The sequence below is a fragment of the Aulonocara stuartgranti genome, assembly GCF_965226115.1.
Source record: "Aulonocara stuartgranti genome assembly, chromosome: 14".
In the NCBI taxonomy this organism is placed as follows: domain Eukaryota; kingdom Metazoa; phylum Chordata; class Actinopteri; order Cichliformes; family Cichlidae; genus Aulonocara; species Aulonocara stuartgranti.
Window position 1 is genome coordinate 9,257,458 of NC_138950.1, and position 17,385 is coordinate 9,274,842.

Consider the following 17,385-nt stretch of genomic DNA (forward strand, 5'->3'; position numbering starts at 1 on the left):
AACATGTACTGCACTACTGCTATAACACCTTATTATAGAGTAATCACATGAGTAAAATCTCAAGAATTACTCTTGAGGTGACTACAGTGTATGCAATCAATTTTAATAAAAACAATAAAAGAAATTCAGCATACAGTTGCCAGTTTTGACCTAATTATTTCAGCTCCAGACACATCCTCCTGGAACATTTGCAGAATCCTTTTACTGTGTACTGATTGCAATAAAAATTAACTGCTTCATTCGGAGATATTGTTAATGATATGACATTTTTATTCACAATAATGACACGATTTTCACAGGAAAGAAAAACCAGTGCCTTCAGGATTTTATAACATGCAAAATATTCAGCTTTGGGTAGGTAGGTTTATGTCTTGTAGCACCTGTTTAAAAAAAAATTAACCGCTAACTCCATCAGTTTGCATATTTTTGTTCATTTAAATTGACAGCTCATGGAAATCAACTTCTCCTTGCTTCATTTAAATCAAGACTCAATAGCTTTCATATCACCAAAAATAGACCATACTCATATTTATACTGCTGTCCTCTTCATTAATATATCATTTTGTTACACTGCTGAATACCTCTCATTGACCTATTTGTTGAACATGTCATAATATTGCTTTCAGAGCATGGAGTTATGGAGGACAGAAAATTGCAAAAGAAGAATAACTTAAAAAAAATCTGATATACATAAAGAACAGTATAAATGTTTGCAGTGCCAGAAACTGTAGAATGTCTTTAAAAATGGCACTTTCAGCTTTACCATAAACACGTTGACAATCATTAGACAATCCAACAAATCTGATATTTTAATCATTCGATGTTTTTTGGAAGAAACAATGTCTAAAAATAAATGCATGACAAACTGGAATCGGTATACAATCTTTTCATATTTTCCATTAATAAACAATATAGTCCCCGATTTAAAATAAATTTGGAAATATCCATATTTATGACATGGTCATAAACGCTTTTCACAAAGGACACACTGAATTTCCATATAGACATTCAAACACAACAAATTAACAGTAAACATTGTCTTTTCACATACACATACACTTGACCACTGTTAACGATAAGCAAAGAAGGGTCGTATACGTGGAACTAACCAACTAATATCTGAAGAGCAATGAAAACCTTTGCAACATTTATACATGGCTTAATGGAACATGGTGGGTAGTCTAACAGCATTTAGATCGTTGCAAGTCTTTATAAGGAAGAAACACTTTAGACTGTCCTTTTTACAGGTTGAGCTTTTTTTTTTCTTAGAAAAATGTTCCAAGTATCTGCCATACAAATGTTGTATAAATGTTCCTCATTTTGTTTCGCATTTTCACAGTTGAAACAGGAACATTAAGTATGTTTTAATAACTTAACTGTGTAATTTTGTTAATTAGAGTTGATTTCAGTCTCCTCTTATCCAGAACAGCAGACCTGCTCGACTCATTTGGGTAAATACTTCAGCTGGAGCTCAGGAGAAAACCAACAAACTGACTCCAGATTGTTTAGCAGCAGACATGTGTTCACCTCAGAGGCCAGATGAACACATGCAAGAACACACAGTCCTTTATCGTGCTGATGCCCCCAGCATCTTGGATTCTCTGCAGCACAACTCGGTCACTGGTTGATAGGTTTCCCTCTTAATTCTCCACACTAGCCTCCTGCTGCACGTATCCACCTCTCGTCAGTACCTGTTCTGATGCTCGTAGTGCCAGCGGTTGAAATCTATGTTAAATGCCACAATGCTGCCAGAGGCCATGCCGGTGATCAAAGTCCTAAAAGGCAAAAAAACAAGGAATAAATACCAGATATAATATTCCAATGTTAGAAAACTACTGGAAAATGTAAATATTCTTTCTATAACTTAATGCTATTCTAAAGGTGTGTGAATGAGAGCGAGAAACCAACATGCGTTAAAATATGTTCACTGTTTAAGCGTACTGCCATGAATCTGAATGATTTGTTAAAATCCCCACAGTGAGTGAATGAAACCGGTGCAGGAGGTCATGAGGGGCTGTGACAGTAAATTACTGAGTTCCTCTGACAACTCAAGTGGACCACTGAGTCCCACTGTCTTTCTGTAAGTGCCCTATGCCCCCAGTGTCCACATCTGGCTGGTATGTAGGAAAAGCAGCTGATTTCACAGGGTCGTCTTATATTGCTACACCCCGAGGGCTAAAATGCTCCAGCACAATGAACAGAGTTTTAGCAGAATGTCCTTCTGTAAAGGGAGTCAAGGAGCCCAGCTCACTTAGATTACCTAATGTCAACTTATTGAGAAAAGACACTGCAGCTGAATCGAGGGGTTCTTCAAATATTTAAGTGATTTAAGTGGTGGTTTAATACTTGTTTAATGTAAAAAAATAAATTAAAATAATTCAGTTTCCTCCAACTAGCCACTGCTTGTCTTAAAGGGTTATTTAAGCACCTTTGATGGTGCAGATTTAAGAACTAATGTTTGGATATATATGTGCTCACAAAGTTGAAGGGCATATGTGCATGTGTGTTTTTCAAAGCAAATTGAGCCTGATTTGGTGAAATGAAAAGTGAGACATGAACTTAAAAAAAATAGTGATCTGATGAAAATGTTGCACATTTATGCCTTGTTGATTACGCACACTTGTAATCAAGTTTTATGCATTTGGCCCGAGGTCTCTGTTTTTGGATAGGCCTGTAAATACTGAGGGATATTTGGCCTGTGGCTGTGAAGTGAAGCTTGAATGTTCAGGCTCTCTAACCTCTCTTGACTGCCAGGGTCACATGATGACGTCAGGCTTTTAGCCCCAAAGCGGACACTGCCGTCTGTGAGTCCAGACACTCATTATATGACTCCTGACAAATCTTGTGGAGAAATAACTTTCAGGACAAACAAGGGGCTGACCTGCCTTTAGATTTCTGCCTTCATGTATGTGTGCTGGCCAGTGTCCGAAATATATGCATTTGCACCCCTGTAATTTTTGTCTCTATGGCATGTGGATGAACTGTTAGAAATGTAGAGTTTATCCTTCTCAACCGGCTGGAGCAAAGAATTAAACCACTGACCTTCCAACAAGCTACCTGCTTTACCTCCTGTGCCACAACCGCCCCATTAAATGATTATAAATATACTTTGGTTTACCTCATTAAGCTCTTAATCTCATGGGCCTAATATACCATCACCAGCATACAACTGCTTGCCCTGACCTTTGATCGTGTGATAGGTCCATGGCTCGGATGCCTGCATCACAGCCTGGATAGATATAGAGCTGTTTGAAGTCACAAGCCTGCCACACCTCCACCACACCGTTGTCTCCACCTGTCACCAGGTTGTGGCCATCGCTGCTCAGGAGAATTGCCTACAGGAGGGATAGAGGCCAGTTACACGTGAAACTTCCAACCCAACATTTACTCACCTTTCTTGCTCCAGAATGAGAAATATATAGCATACTGAAAATACATGACATGATGCAACATACTGTACAACATTACTATCATCCAATCAAAGGTTAACTTGCTCAGTATGCATAAAAAAATGACTCAGTATTTGAATAAAATGTTATGTACTTGAGATTTAAATATCGCCAAACATTTTAAAACTGCAGATGAAAAAAAATGCATATTTCCTGGAGTATACTGATGTTTTTTTTAAGTTGGCATACCCTGGTGGAATCATTGACTTCCATTTGTGCCAGCAGTTTTCCATTAATGCTGAAGTTGCAGAAGCGTCCCCTCTCATAGTAGATGATACAGTGGCCCTCGCTGGAAACCGAGATGAGCCGTGGGCACAGATAGTGTTCTGGTCCCTCCAAAGCCCGCAAAAGGTCCCCTGTGATGGTATGGACCAGACACGGACCCTCTACCAAACCAGAACGCACATGTGATCAACCTGTGCTTATGTAAAGAATCTATAAAAATAGTCCATTTCTGTGAAGCGACTGCATATCTGTCATCTGGATAAACATTGGTTTGGAGGTGGTCACTAATCAAATGGTCATCTAATGCACGAGCACCGTTGTTCCAGTTTATTGGTGTACCTGATGTCACCTTTTTTTGTCCAGTCAATGTGACACGGAAGAACAAAGAAGCGCACTGACCTTTAGCTCCACTGATGACGAGGCCCAGCTCTGCACAAACTGATACACACACAACCTCCTGGTCGTGACCCGTGAGAACTGCTCGGGGTGCTGGGTAGTCACCTAAAGGACAAAAAGGCACACAATGTCACAAAACAAATGACTTGGCTAATTGTTTTTAAATCTGATGTGTGACTGCAAAAATCCTGTGAATAGCATGCTGCAGGTAATTTACCGGCCAGTACATAGTATTTTTGCGCTGTCACCGAGCACATTTATAAGACAATGAAATCATATAAACACAATCGCTGTGATTGTGACATACATCTGCTTGCAGGGAGGTCCATGTGAATTGTTATGTAAATGAAGGGATGCCCAGGGATGGCAGGGGAGGCACTTGATTTGATCCTGTGTGTCACATGATTGATGATGGCCGGGGGAGAGGTTAGTGAGGGGTGTTTCGTGGCACCTGGAGCAGACCTCGAATAGTGTCAGAACGATGAAAGCGGGAGTCTTTCTGAATTGCTCTGATCACCAAAAAAAAAAAAAAAAACACCACTAAACCTTTCCCTAAATAGTGCTGAAGAAGGGAATGAACTTTTAATTAAATTATATCATGCGTAGAATGTTAAATCTCTTTAATTAATCATTAAATTCTACTTAAAGTAAATGACAAAACACAACTGAGAATCTCTAGTTGCTTTAAAAAACAAAGCTTAATATTCTGTATTTCTTTTGCTTAAAGGATATTTTTATATAGAATTTATATTTACACGTTTGTGATAGCTAACAAGTCTTCTGTTTGGGCCTTTACTGTAGTCATCACCTTTTCCCCAGCTGCTCATGCCAAACTTATGTCAAACTAACACTGAATAAGTATGAGACTGTTGGTGTCCACATGTAACTAAAAGTTCAGCCAATTCCGTCAAACTTTCCCTATTCACTGGATGACAGCACCATCCTGATAGATGATGTTGACACACTTTCGACCTCACCACCACCACCTCGGCATATTGCTTCTATAGCCGCGGCAGCAGTCCAGTCAGTGAGCCGGACTGTGATCGATGCAACACGGTCCCTTAGAGACCGGGACCTGAGCAGTGCTGTCAGTCCCAGTACCTGCTGCTGAGGGGGGCTGAATAGGACAAATGTCAGCAAAAGCCTCCGGGGGAAAAAGGAGCTCACCTACCCGACAAAAGATTCAATCACCCTGTACCAACTAACCCCCCCACCCTGCCTGAACCCTTGGGACAAGCTAGATTCAGCCACAACAATTACTTGGTGCAAATATCTCCTTGCAACCAGCGTGATGGGCTGAGTCTGAGGAGCATGGCCATGATTGAGCTGGAAGTTATTTTAATTATTAGACATAGAAGTTGCATGCAGGCTTTTGAGGCATGGGTGAAATCAATTTCCTCGCGAACGCCACATCTGCGAGATGATAGAGTAATGATCCGGCAAGCTGCTGCTACATATTCACAGAACCTTTTACTAGCATTACAGAAAATATAATAGGCATGAAATCACTAGAATGATATTCTTGGAAAAGATCGCTCATTGAGACAGTCAATAAGGATACAAAGGACTGCTGTTTTGCTTTACGGCATTAATTTGGGGCCTTTAATTGTAAAGGTATGAAAAGATGGTAGTAGTTAATTTGTCAAGACTAATGCCTTTCATCTGTATTTGAATATGATCATTAGTGGCTCAAAGATTTATATAAGAATAAAGTTTAAAAGTTCTCAGCTGCATCCTAATTGTTTTCCGCTCCCTGTGCTTCAGCTACATAGCTTCCTTTTATCTCCTGTCCATTAAAGGTGCATTGTAAGCACAAGTAGTGTGAATATCAGGGGAATACTGTTTTCCTGCTGCAGTAACACAAGTGCTATTGCCCCTTGCTAATTGGAGGCATCCAAGCTGAAATTCTTAATTAACTGTCGGAGCTTCAGTGAAGTTAATTAAAGGACACTCACGACTAATTCAGAGCTCCTAGAATCTGAGACGACTGGAAACACGAGATCTTTTAGGGCACACACACGGCATTGTTATCCAAAAATAAAATAAAAACAGTTTTTTCCCCCCCTTTATTTTCAGTTTTTTCCCCATTCCACACCATATATGGTTCTGCTTGCTGCATGGTACTGTAACAGTTCCTTTTGTGATTAATTGTCTGAAACACAAGACAATCAGTGCGAATGAGAAACTAAATGAACTGAGCAGCAGAAATCACACACTGGGGTCTACTATTATGAATGCCAAGACATCTGGAGTCCTCTACTTGAAAGCAGCACATCTCAATGTAATGAATCACACTAATGTATCACAGCTTCGGTGCAGATAAATGATCGTCCCCCGTCACTCCTCTGGATTTGATTGTAGAATCTAATTATAGAATAGAAATATTTTTCACCAGTTTATTAAAATAAAAAAAAACAACAACCAACAAACAAACAAAAATACTAGACTTGTTTACCTTTACAGACTTTCATTTCACAACCAAGAAATGGCATAATTAACTATAAACATGTCCAGAGGGCAGTTCTTCTCCTCTTTTGTTATGCATGCGAGTGCGTGGCACTTGGATACGGTTACTCACTGTTATTGGGGTTGTCGCCGATAATATGGTGCCGCCCACTCCAGTACCATAGTAGCAACGTAGCATCACGGGACCCAGAGACGATGTAGCAGTCTCCTCCAATGTAGGACTCTGATCGGGCCAGACATGTCACCACGTCCCAGTGGCCAAAAACTATCTGGGTCAGCTTACCTAAAGTGGATACACGCTGTACATGAGTTCGGTGTTGACAAAGTCCAGAAATGTAAAGACTGCTACAACTGGTACTGTGAATGCTGTCACTTCAGTAAAGAGAGTTAATTTATTAATTAGTGAATAAATACTTGTAAAAGTTAATCTAGTGGTTAACCAGCTTTTCAAAATAAAACTTTTGCTTATGACCCCGTTTAAAAGATAACGTCCTTAGCATTTTTAAATGGATTATTTAAGCTACCCAGTGTTTCTAAAGAGAAAGAGAGTGTGTCAAACTCCTGTAATTATATAGCATATATAAAATATGGAAGTGGCCACCATGACACCACTGATTTGTTTGTTTTGTTTGACTCACGATTTTGAAGCCATAGCATTTCAGACATCGCTATCTTGTTTTTCATTTTTAAACTGGATTTGGGAGGCAAATGATGGATCTGAGACAAATGGCATGCATATCCAGTAGCAACCTGTCAGTCACAAGGTAGCTACTCTCCAGTACATACCATGATTTTACTCAAAATAGGATAACAAGTTACAATATGATAAACATGCAGTAATAAATTAAATTAGTGACTGGGCCATAATTTAATAGGAAAGTGTTTAATAAGGTCATAAGTGAAGAGAGAAGAGGGAGAACTTTTGCAGAGCCTTTAATAGTTATTTTCACAACCAAAGGAACAAAATCAAGTTTAATGCAATTCTGCTCTAGCTTCACTTTTCAGACCTATCTTTTACATACAGTCTGTGCTTGCATTGTAAGGTGCAATGCTAATCCTTTTTATATATACACACATACCAACACAAATTAATGTTACCTAAGCCGACTGAAACATAAGAATAAGGAGAAAAAAAATGTAAAATAACTTTTTTTTTCTTATTTCAGTCCATTATTATTTATTATTTTCACCCATTTTCTACAAGGCTTGTCAGGAGAGAGGAGCAACAATACTGTATCATTACCGTCATAGCACTGTCCTCCACACATCAGTGCACACCTCTGTAGGAAATAGAGTTTACACTCTAACCTACCTGTCTCAGAGGAGTACACACGGAAGCTCTTGTCCCAGAAGCCACACACCAGGATGTAGCGGTTGTCAGCTGTCACGACAAAACAGTGTGTGGTGATTTGGATGCTTTGGTCCACTAGGTCTGTGATCTGACGCTTGTTGCTTCCAGTATTGTTGGCTGTGGGAAAAAAAAGAAAGAAAGAAATAACACATGTCCCAAGCAATTTCCCAAGCAAAGCTATAAATTAAGGACTGTGCCATTTTATACAGATCTAAAACTCCATTAGATATTTTTGTTTAATGCTGTTTTTTTTCCATTCAAGCTCACTCACCAACCAGAGAATCCATCTCTATGGGTAAGTGATGTGCCTGTTCCAGGGAGTAGCCGGGTGCTCCTCGGAGACCTGAATCCAGACAGATATGTGAGCCTATTTCTGACCAATGGACATATCTGCACACACGCGCACACCTGTTCCACTTTTAGAGCCAAGTTAATTCATGATATCTTCCAGGAGATGGAAGCATTGGAGGTCCATCTGTCTTACTCTGCTTTTTTTCCCCCCCAGAGTGTCAAATTGAATGGAGATATTTCATCCATGTGAACATATCTGGAGCCAGTTTTGAAGCAGCTACATGCCTGAAAATATGGAGGTCTTGTTATCGTAATTATTCTGAAAAGCCAAACCACATTTCCCTCCTCTCCAACAGGATGGCAAGGGTGCTGCAGCTGTGTTCATTAGTGTGGGTGCAGCCAGAGCCGCCACATAGAGCAGGCTCTTTGGTCCGGAGGTCTGTGTGTTTCTACAGTGACAGATGGGGATGTGTGAGGAGAATGTGGTGCAGTTGTGGCCTAATTTTCTAGTAACCATTGCTTTGGCCCTCTGACCCTGAGGTGAGGCCGATTCTCAGGGTTTGGCTCCGTGGGTAATGTTGTTCACACATGTCTGAGAAGTAACATGTGGAAACATTCACGGTCAGCTTACCTGGGAGGTGCTAGCCTCTCCCATAGCCAGCTGGCTGCAGCTCTATTATGAGCAGTTGGTAGTTTTTTTGGTGTGTGTGTGTGTGCGATGGTGATGAAGTGATTTTACAGGGCCACTGCTGTGGTAGGTATGGCATGTGGTGTGGCACACTTTTGTGCATGTGAGCTGAGCTCCACTCACCGACGGTGTTGTGCCATCGGTTGACTGCAAATAGGCGGCTGCAGGTGACAGTGACCACAGCAGGTATTGTAAGATGGGGCAGAGTGTTGGCAGCCACGTGGGTTACGGGTGAATTGGAGGGAAACTTCAACACCATAATGACATCCTGCTGCATCTGGTCCTTGAACATTAGGGGACTCTGTGGAAGGAAACACTATTGAGTAGAAGAGAGAAAAGACAAAGTGTGGAAAAGGATGGAGTAGTACAATGTTGGGAGAGGAGGAGGAGAAGGAGGAAGAGGAGCAGGATGGGAGGCGATGGAAAAAATGAAAAAGAAGAGATATGAAAAGATGAAAGAAAAAGAATGCAAGAGGCAATTAGTATGGAGGTTGGAGGAAAAACTAGGTTTAGACACAAAGGAGAGTTTCATGCACTGTCCCCTATGGGAAGCAGGGACTAAGACACAGGTAGACATGGGAAACTGGGATGGTATTGACTGCACGTATGAGATGGTGCATACATGTACATACATCAGAAAATGGCCCATAAGGAAAGCACTAAAAGCAACTGGCTTTTTAAAAACGTTTGCAATGTGCTTTTCCTACCTTTTCCTACTATGCTGACTTCTGCATGTGTAGCAGAAGTAAAAGCAATGGCAGACATAGTGATACTAGCAATACTGTAAGATCTGAAACAGTTTTAGGTCTCATCCTTGATACAGGAAGCCATTTAAAGAACTGGAGAGAAGTGATGAAAATATTCTCAACATTTGCCAAAGTAGAAAACGGACCTAAAAGGTCTTAAGTTTCTTGTAGGGAGAGAGAAACAGAGAGCCATGTGAGCATAATGAGGACAAGGCTGGTTGTTACATGGATTGGACAGGGAAGAGGTGCTTCCAATATAAAGAAAGGCACTACTAGGCCAGTAGAGAGCACTATTCCATTTTAACCACACTCCTAGTAGGCAGTACCAGCTCCAGAACAGTGCAGACCACTGGAACTAAAAGATTGTTTGCTATACTGAGGGTCTGTGACCTACATGATGTAGGACTTCTGAAAAATGTATCTTCTGTTATAAAAGATCAGATTCAAAGAAACTTTTGGAAGTGAGAATTTGAGGACTTCCTTGTCAATCTTCTGTCTACTGTACCTACAAACACATTCACGCTAACACACACCATCCGGGCTTGGACAGGTCCACACATCCTTCCTCATGCACACCAGCACCACCAGAGGTGCAGGGAATTTTCCCAGCATGCTCGCTGTTCTCACCAGGTGCATGGCGGAGCTGCGTGGAGGATGTGGCTCAATAAGCAACTGAGATGGCGTCTGTCCAAAGCTCTGGATCTGCGCCTCTGTGGCCTGCGGGAGAGAGAGAGAGAGGAGAAGGAGAGAGAGAGAGCGGCTGTCACAATCAATATGCATCAAAGTGATGGGTCAATGCGTTACTTGACAATGCAAGCAAATCCTAACTCAGCCGTGCCTCTGAGGAAGGGGGGAGGTAAAGGGAAAGGGGTGCACTCCCAATCCGCCTGGGTGCTCCCCCTTCCCCCCTCACCCTGCAGAGTCATCCAAGTGTTAGTATGGAAGAGACAAGCCTTTTCCTATTAACATGCTTCAGTTAACCATTCCCATTTCCAGGAGCAGGGGCCCCAACTGCACAAACGTTAACCTGGAGTGACATCCAGCTAGGACCGCAGCAAGCCGGTGTGCTTTTAGATGTTATTGTGCTTGAAACAAAAGGGTAAAAGCATGTGTATGCACATTAACATGTATTAAACAGAGCCACAAAATTACACAAGCAGGTCAGGGCAATTTGGTTAAAGGTACTTTGATGAAAGATGATTCGTGGGGTATAAAATACAAGTCTAAATGCATGTGATGTTAGAAAACTACCTAAAAACAGCCATTAAAAGAGTAGATTTAAAAAAGAAAATCCATTTAAATAGACACTAGATCTAATTTGCCTGCAGTTAGAGGGAGCAAAAAACAAATAGTAAGAGCTGCTGAGCTTGACTGAAAGTGGGGCACTCCACGGTGGGAGTGATTGATGTGACTGGAGCCACTTCCACCATCAGAGGGGAGCTTGTAGACGTCCGTCAATGCCACTGTGCACAATGGAACATACATCGCTCAGCCTTTCGCCCGCCCTTCTGACTGCCTGGGCAGCTAGCCCTCATTTTCCTCCGCCTGTACACACCACTCACTATCAAAAAGACCCATTGGGTAACACATGCCACAGTGGGAGAAGTGGCATGGGAAGTTTGGAGGTGATACTGAATTAGGACAGGCCACCTGCAAGCCACACGGTCGCCCCCAACACCCCCGATCACTTCCTATCTTCCACAGCACCAAAAAAAAAAAAAAAAAAAAAAAAGGCGCTGTCTGCACAGCTCTGTCGCTTAGTAGTGAAAGTTTCACGTGAGTTGGGGAGCACATTTGGCAATCATTAAGTGTTAGTCGGGGTTTCTTTACAATGCAGTCTGTCAAGTAATAAGCAACTGACATTATGGCTATTTAAGGTTAGGTTTGGGGTTAGGGTCACCGTGTCTGTTCAAGTAGAGACATTTGATACAAAGATCAGAAAGGCTAAGAAGGCCATGTGGAAAACATCAACATATTTTTTATGATGATTCTATTATTGGGGAAACTGGGTGCAGCAAAGCCCCATTTTGGTAGCCTCAGAAAACCCTGAACACCAAAAGTTTCCAAGTGCAAACAGGAGAGTTTGTCTCTGTATGTGTTTTTGTGTTATGGGGGCAGGGGGGCAGGGGGGGTTTGACTTGTTGAAGGTTAACCCAAGAACATGTTCTTCCACTATATGATCAAAACACATCAATAGCTCTCAGCTATTTAAATACTAATCTTCAGTGATGTATGTCAGAAACTTATCTCGATCTGAGATGGAGAGCACTTAACAGGTAGTTCATTAGTATAAGTCACTTCAGGCTTTGATTTTTGGCTGATAAGTGACACTTATTGCCAAAGCCATCTGGATGATCTTCCCTCCCAGCAAAAACCCACCTTGCTTGGATGAGCACCAAACATCCGTTATAACTCACCATGTGTATTTGTCTGTCTGACTTTGTTTGCATCTAATTGTGTTATGAGCAAAAGGCTTCAGAGGTGAGTGTCTCCAGCTCCCTGCGTCTCTACTGTATGCTCCCCAAACTGGTGGCAGTCTCTATGGAGGATCCTCCAGTGCACTCATGCAATGCAGCAACACAACAGCTCTGTCACACAGACTGCAGACATGGCCTTGCATTGCCCCACTAAGCACCGTGTGCTGAGTCACGACACCTGAGATGCACAGTGGCAACTGCAAACATGAAGCTGCGGCACCTTTCACCTTTTGGTAGATCCCATAGATTACAGATGGCGAATTGCTTTTAAGTAGAAATTTAAACAGGTTGCAAAAACCCATCAAAACCATACAAACCCATGTAAATATATGTGAAGGTACCATTTAGAATTTGTAAAATCTGTGTAACTGAGTTATTTTCCCATGTGACAACATCACTGCCCATTCTTTACATGCCTGTGGAAATTTGTTTAAGATAAGCTTATCTGCAATCCCTAAGTACAAATAAAGAATTGCCTTGGGGGTGTTTCTTGAGTGACAGCTTGGGAGCTGAGCAGAAATGTCTCAAACATTATGTCCACCAGTATGTGTTTGTTTCGAATGCAGCTATGATCACTGATAATGCACATTAAATCCTATATGATCGCTGATTAATACAGATTAAGGTCAAGCATTTAAACATGTATTCCATCATAATTAGAATATCACAGTGAAATCACTCTAAAGTATGTCAGCTACTTCAAAGCCCCACATTTGCTAGCTATAGCACACTTTGTTGTCTCTGTTGAATCAGAGGGGGCAGGAGGGGCAGTGACATGAGGAGGAATAGAGTCCTACTGATGAATAATTTGTCTGTTTACTTCTGAGTGACACAGTGGGGTCTGAATCCAGGGGTTGCTGTCATGTTTTTCAGTAAGAGAGGGCTGTCACGAGAAGCATCACGGTGAAGGACTGATGTTCCGGCAGTGTGCCCAGTAGAGCTGTCACCGTGCCCTCAACCAGAGGCCCAGCGGCATGTCAGAGGGTGTCATCATTTTCATCTGACACACAGGCGGAAATTATCTCTCATGACCTCTAATTTCTTGACATTTCAAATGCCTTAATTGTTGTGACTAATGCCAGATCTGCAGCTTCACCTGTCAGGCCCAGAATGAATCAATACCCCGAAGTCAATCGCCACATTTTAGAAAAAAGCAAGACATTCACTGGGCACACTTCCATGCCACACCTCACCGACTCATTAAGGCAGAAGTGGAACAGAAGCAGGTAGTCACCTGCCAAATGTTCTTAACATTCTCAGACTGTGCAGAATATTGATGATTTTTAATCAAATTACATGGCTTCTACTTGGAACAAAATCATATTTGCAACTTTGCAATACAATAAAACAAAATAAATATATTTTAATGCATGAACATGACGACTTTTCCAAAAATCATGTTCATGAGATTACTGGGAGTTTTAATATACAAAAAAGTCCACCTGGAATGAAAAACCGAACTGTGGGTATGAAGGCTCGTCTTAATTAGTGCTCATCATATCAACATTACATCAGTTGCAATTAGCTGAACCAATTTCTTTCTCCTTCACAAAATATATTCACAATACATGTCACAACAGAGAATACATCAACTGGGTGCAATTAGGGAGCCTGAGTAGCAGGCTTCCTAATGTGCAACTAACTAACAGTACTGTCATCTCACAGGGTAACAACAGCCAGGGTGGAAGACAGCTTAAAACCAGCTCAATCTGATGCAAAATAAACAAGGCATCATCTAAAATTGTCCTCAAAATGATGAAAACCAACTCTTTCACAATATGGTTTGGTAATTAGATCAGCCAAATCTTCTGCAGGTGATTTGCATAGTGGTCACTTGATAAATAAAGGCGCCCCTGGAAGTGACAGTATATAAATGACTTGTTTTGCAGACAGCAGATGGTGGATATCACAGGGAGAGACGAGCTCACACTGGAAAGTACCACAATGCATGCCAGCTGCTGCATATTCTGGTCCCCTTTCCCCTTGCAATTACGCTATTCACGAGTAGTATGGCGGAGCGAGTAGTTATTCAATTAATTTGTTAAGAACAAGAGGATTCACTCCCTCATCTACTGACTAAGTGACCTTTGGTGATTGATCAAAGAGTGAGGTCACATTCACTGATCTGATTCAGGGCGAGGACAGACAGTATCTTCGACATGACAAAAAAAGGAGGACATTGTTACGATGTTAAGACAAGCTGTGAATAATGATAATGCTGAATGATATGAAAGGACTATTGTTTATCTGAGAGAGTATTAATAATTCCAGAAAATCTGTTTGTGTAACCAGGAAATTACACAAATAAAAAATAAAACCTGCAGTGAGTCATGATCTTTATCTGATTCTCTCACGGTGTACATTTGCATGACACAACATTTGACTGACAGATGCATGATGCGAATGCTCCTGGAGCTCCTGCACATGCCAGAACAAATAGAGACAGGAAGTTGTGGTTATGTTGAGCAACAGAAAAAAAAAAAAGAGGGGTTGGCGTGTGTGCGTCCGTGTGCTTTACCTCTCTGAGCAAAGGGTCAGTGATACTGTCCAGGTTGACGGAGCCCTCGTAAGTCAGGTAGTGAAAGACGTTGAGGGCGCGCATCGCCTCTGGGCCTCGCTGCTTGTAGCCGAAAATAAGGTCAATCCACTGATGAAGCTGACATGACACAAACTCGCTTTCCAGGGCCTGTCAGAGGAGTATGGGGCAATTAGAGGTGAGAGGCATACCAGCAGCGCATAGCACATGGGCCAAAAGACACAATACAAATTTCACTTCCACCCAACAGTGAGTAACACAAAACACAACCTTACTGACCATTACATTACCTTTAAATATAACAAAACTAATTACAAAGTGAACTATAATGGAAAGTATAACTGAAGCATTAAACATTTTAGTTTCTATTAATAATATTTTTTTGAGGTTTTTTTTACTGGACATAAAGATTAGAAGGAGTACGCAAACAGAAGCTGAATGCTCAATAATCTAATCAGCTGACTGAAGGGGAAACCTCCCATATCATATTTCTCTGTCCACTTAAAAAACTATCTTTGCACGGAGACAAAGAAATTGGTTCAATACTAACAGGATCCATATTACAGTACAACTGTCTACAGGAAAACACTGATAAATTACTTGCAAGAGCAAAAGAGGAGACTAAATTTCTTGCGGGAGAGCTACTGAGATATTTAGGATAAGATTTATGTCCGATAATTATTATAAATATACCTATGGAAAGCATGCAGTGGGTGGGGGATGGGGGCGGGGGGTGCATTGTTCCAGAATATTGTACAATACAATTCCCATGCATGCAGGCGTAAGGCTTTGCTGGAGAAATTTTACACTCCTCCCCTCGCGTCAGGAATAACAGCCATTACCAACAAAGCCTGCTCAAGCACACAGAGGCAGAGTTTGCCACAGGGCATATCACTACAATTGAAAGTGGCACATGCAAAGATGGGAAGTGGGAGGAAAAGAGATGGAGGGAGGAGGGGTGGGGAGAAAAGGAGGGAATGAAGAAAGAAAGAGTGAGAAAGAGGGGGAGGCAGTCAGAGCGATTCTCTGACAGAAATGAAATAATAGAGGAAGCACGAGTGTGGGCTAGCTAGAGAACAGAACAAAAGAAAGACAAAAAAATGGAGGCTGAGGACTATGATTTTCAGGGCGTGTGAATACACTGGTCTGAGAATCCAACAATGCAATGCAACATCACACATGTATCCTTCAACAGTGAGAAAACATCGACTGTAATCCTTTTTTTTTTTTTTTTATCCGTGTTGTTGGAGATGCAGACATGCCAGTAACAACTCCCAGCCTTTCCCTTTTCTACCACTTCTCTGCCAGTATACAAGGCTGAAAGAGCTCAACCAGGCAGTCCGAGTACAGCATGGGGAAAGGTCACCTGCATAAGACCAGCCAGGCTCTGTCACTCCAGCTGAAAAGGTCAAGAGTGTTCGTGCAGCCTCCTTTTACCTCTAGTTCAAAAAACACGGTGGCCTCTAACCTCAGGATGCCTGAAAGTTTGTGTCTTCATAGCAATGTTAAAGAAGCCGTTCTGGTTTTCAGGTAGAAGCAAATCTTTATACTTAAATGGAGGCGTATCATTGAGCATTATTTCCAATAATATAAACTTTGATTTTAAATGTATCTATTCTGCTCAAATTACAATTTATTTTTGAAGGTATACTATCATAACCAAGAAACATCACTACAGTACTAGACTACTGGTTATTGAAGATCAATTTTTCTAAATAGGAATTTTAAGTCTCCAAAAAGCAGCTTTTCAGCTCTAAAAACATGATGTTATTTTTAATGTTAATATTTATTGAGAAAATATGCCCATATGTGTACCAATGTATCCACACTGCTGCAAACAGAAGCTATTGTGTTCTTGCTCATTAGGTTTAGCGGGGAGGGGAGCTGTTGAGCTTCTGCAGTAAATGATTCCAGATTAAAGGGAGAGTCGAGTTTATCTGAAGGTAAGAAATGGGTCCGATCTCATTGTCTATTTCTGCTGTTCCCAAAACCTGTTGGGAGTTATGAGTCACGTGTTGATAGGCTATCTGTATTAACTGTGCACACACACAGACAAATATGCAGACATGTCCACACACATGCAGATGAAAAGCACCCCGCACACTGCTAAAGTGATGAGCCCTGGCTTTACAGAAGGTAACACTATAGGACAAACTTGCCCTCAACCTCATCTTTTGGAGACACCACTGGGGTCAGATTGTACAATGTTAGTATTGAGTGATGGGCTTTATAAGATGAGCCATGAATAAGACAAGGAGGCAGATGCATGGGAAGGTTAAAAGGAAGAGTGGGAAATTGATTGATTTGATTTTGTGAGGAAGCAGAAACATTACAAGGAGAAATGTTACATGCGCCATTTGTTTCAGAATGATGGATAAATATGTAAATAGTCTTTATAAAATTGGTCAATATTATAAATAAAACAATAATTATAACACAAAGCTGGTTCTATGAATATATGCATGCAAGAATTCTAGTTGGTGGAAGAGTCGAGGCTGAATTTTTTTTCCTTTCTTCGGGATTCCCTGACCAAACTGCTATTGATTAATCTATGCTGTCTATCAAAGACTGAGTAGTTATTAACTGTACACTGCTGTACTGAATGAATATAATATCTTCCCTGATTTATTATATTTCCTGTTTTACAAAACATGTTTATAGATGTTCATGTATCAATTGTTTTTTAAAAAAAGAGCAACTTTTACATTAGTAAATGCTAATGAGGATCCAGATATATATATATATATATATATATATATA

The 17,385-nt window shown here is 41.0% G+C and overlaps 1 protein-coding gene across 4 annotated transcripts in view; it reads right to left on the reverse strand.

Annotated features, from left to right (window-relative positions):
• Positions 1-30: 30 nt before the first annotated feature.
• The window catches only part of nbeab (neurobeachin b), a 206,158-nt gene continuing 188,803 nt past the window's right edge, over positions 31-17,385 (reverse strand). For all 4 annotated transcript variants that reach the window (XM_082503549.1, XM_082503548.1, XM_082503546.1 and 1 more), the window contains 10 exons: positions 14,608-14,775; positions 10,240-10,329; positions 8,990-9,182; positions 8,159-8,230; positions 7,849-8,004; positions 6,649-6,819; positions 4,074-4,175; positions 3,639-3,835; positions 3,184-3,335; positions 31-1,775 (listed from right to left, as the gene is read on the reverse strand). In XM_082503549.1, coding sequence (XP_082359675.1) covers positions 1,685-1,775; positions 3,184-3,335; positions 3,639-3,835; positions 4,074-4,175; positions 6,649-6,819; positions 7,849-8,004; positions 8,159-8,230; positions 8,990-9,182; positions 10,240-10,329; positions 14,608-14,775 — 1,392 coding nt within the window. In that variant the 3' untranslated portion in view covers positions 31-1,684. The remainder of the gene's footprint in view (positions 1,776-3,183; positions 3,336-3,638; positions 3,836-4,073; positions 4,176-6,648; positions 6,820-7,848; positions 8,005-8,158; positions 8,231-8,989; positions 9,183-10,239; positions 10,330-14,607; positions 14,776-17,385) is intronic.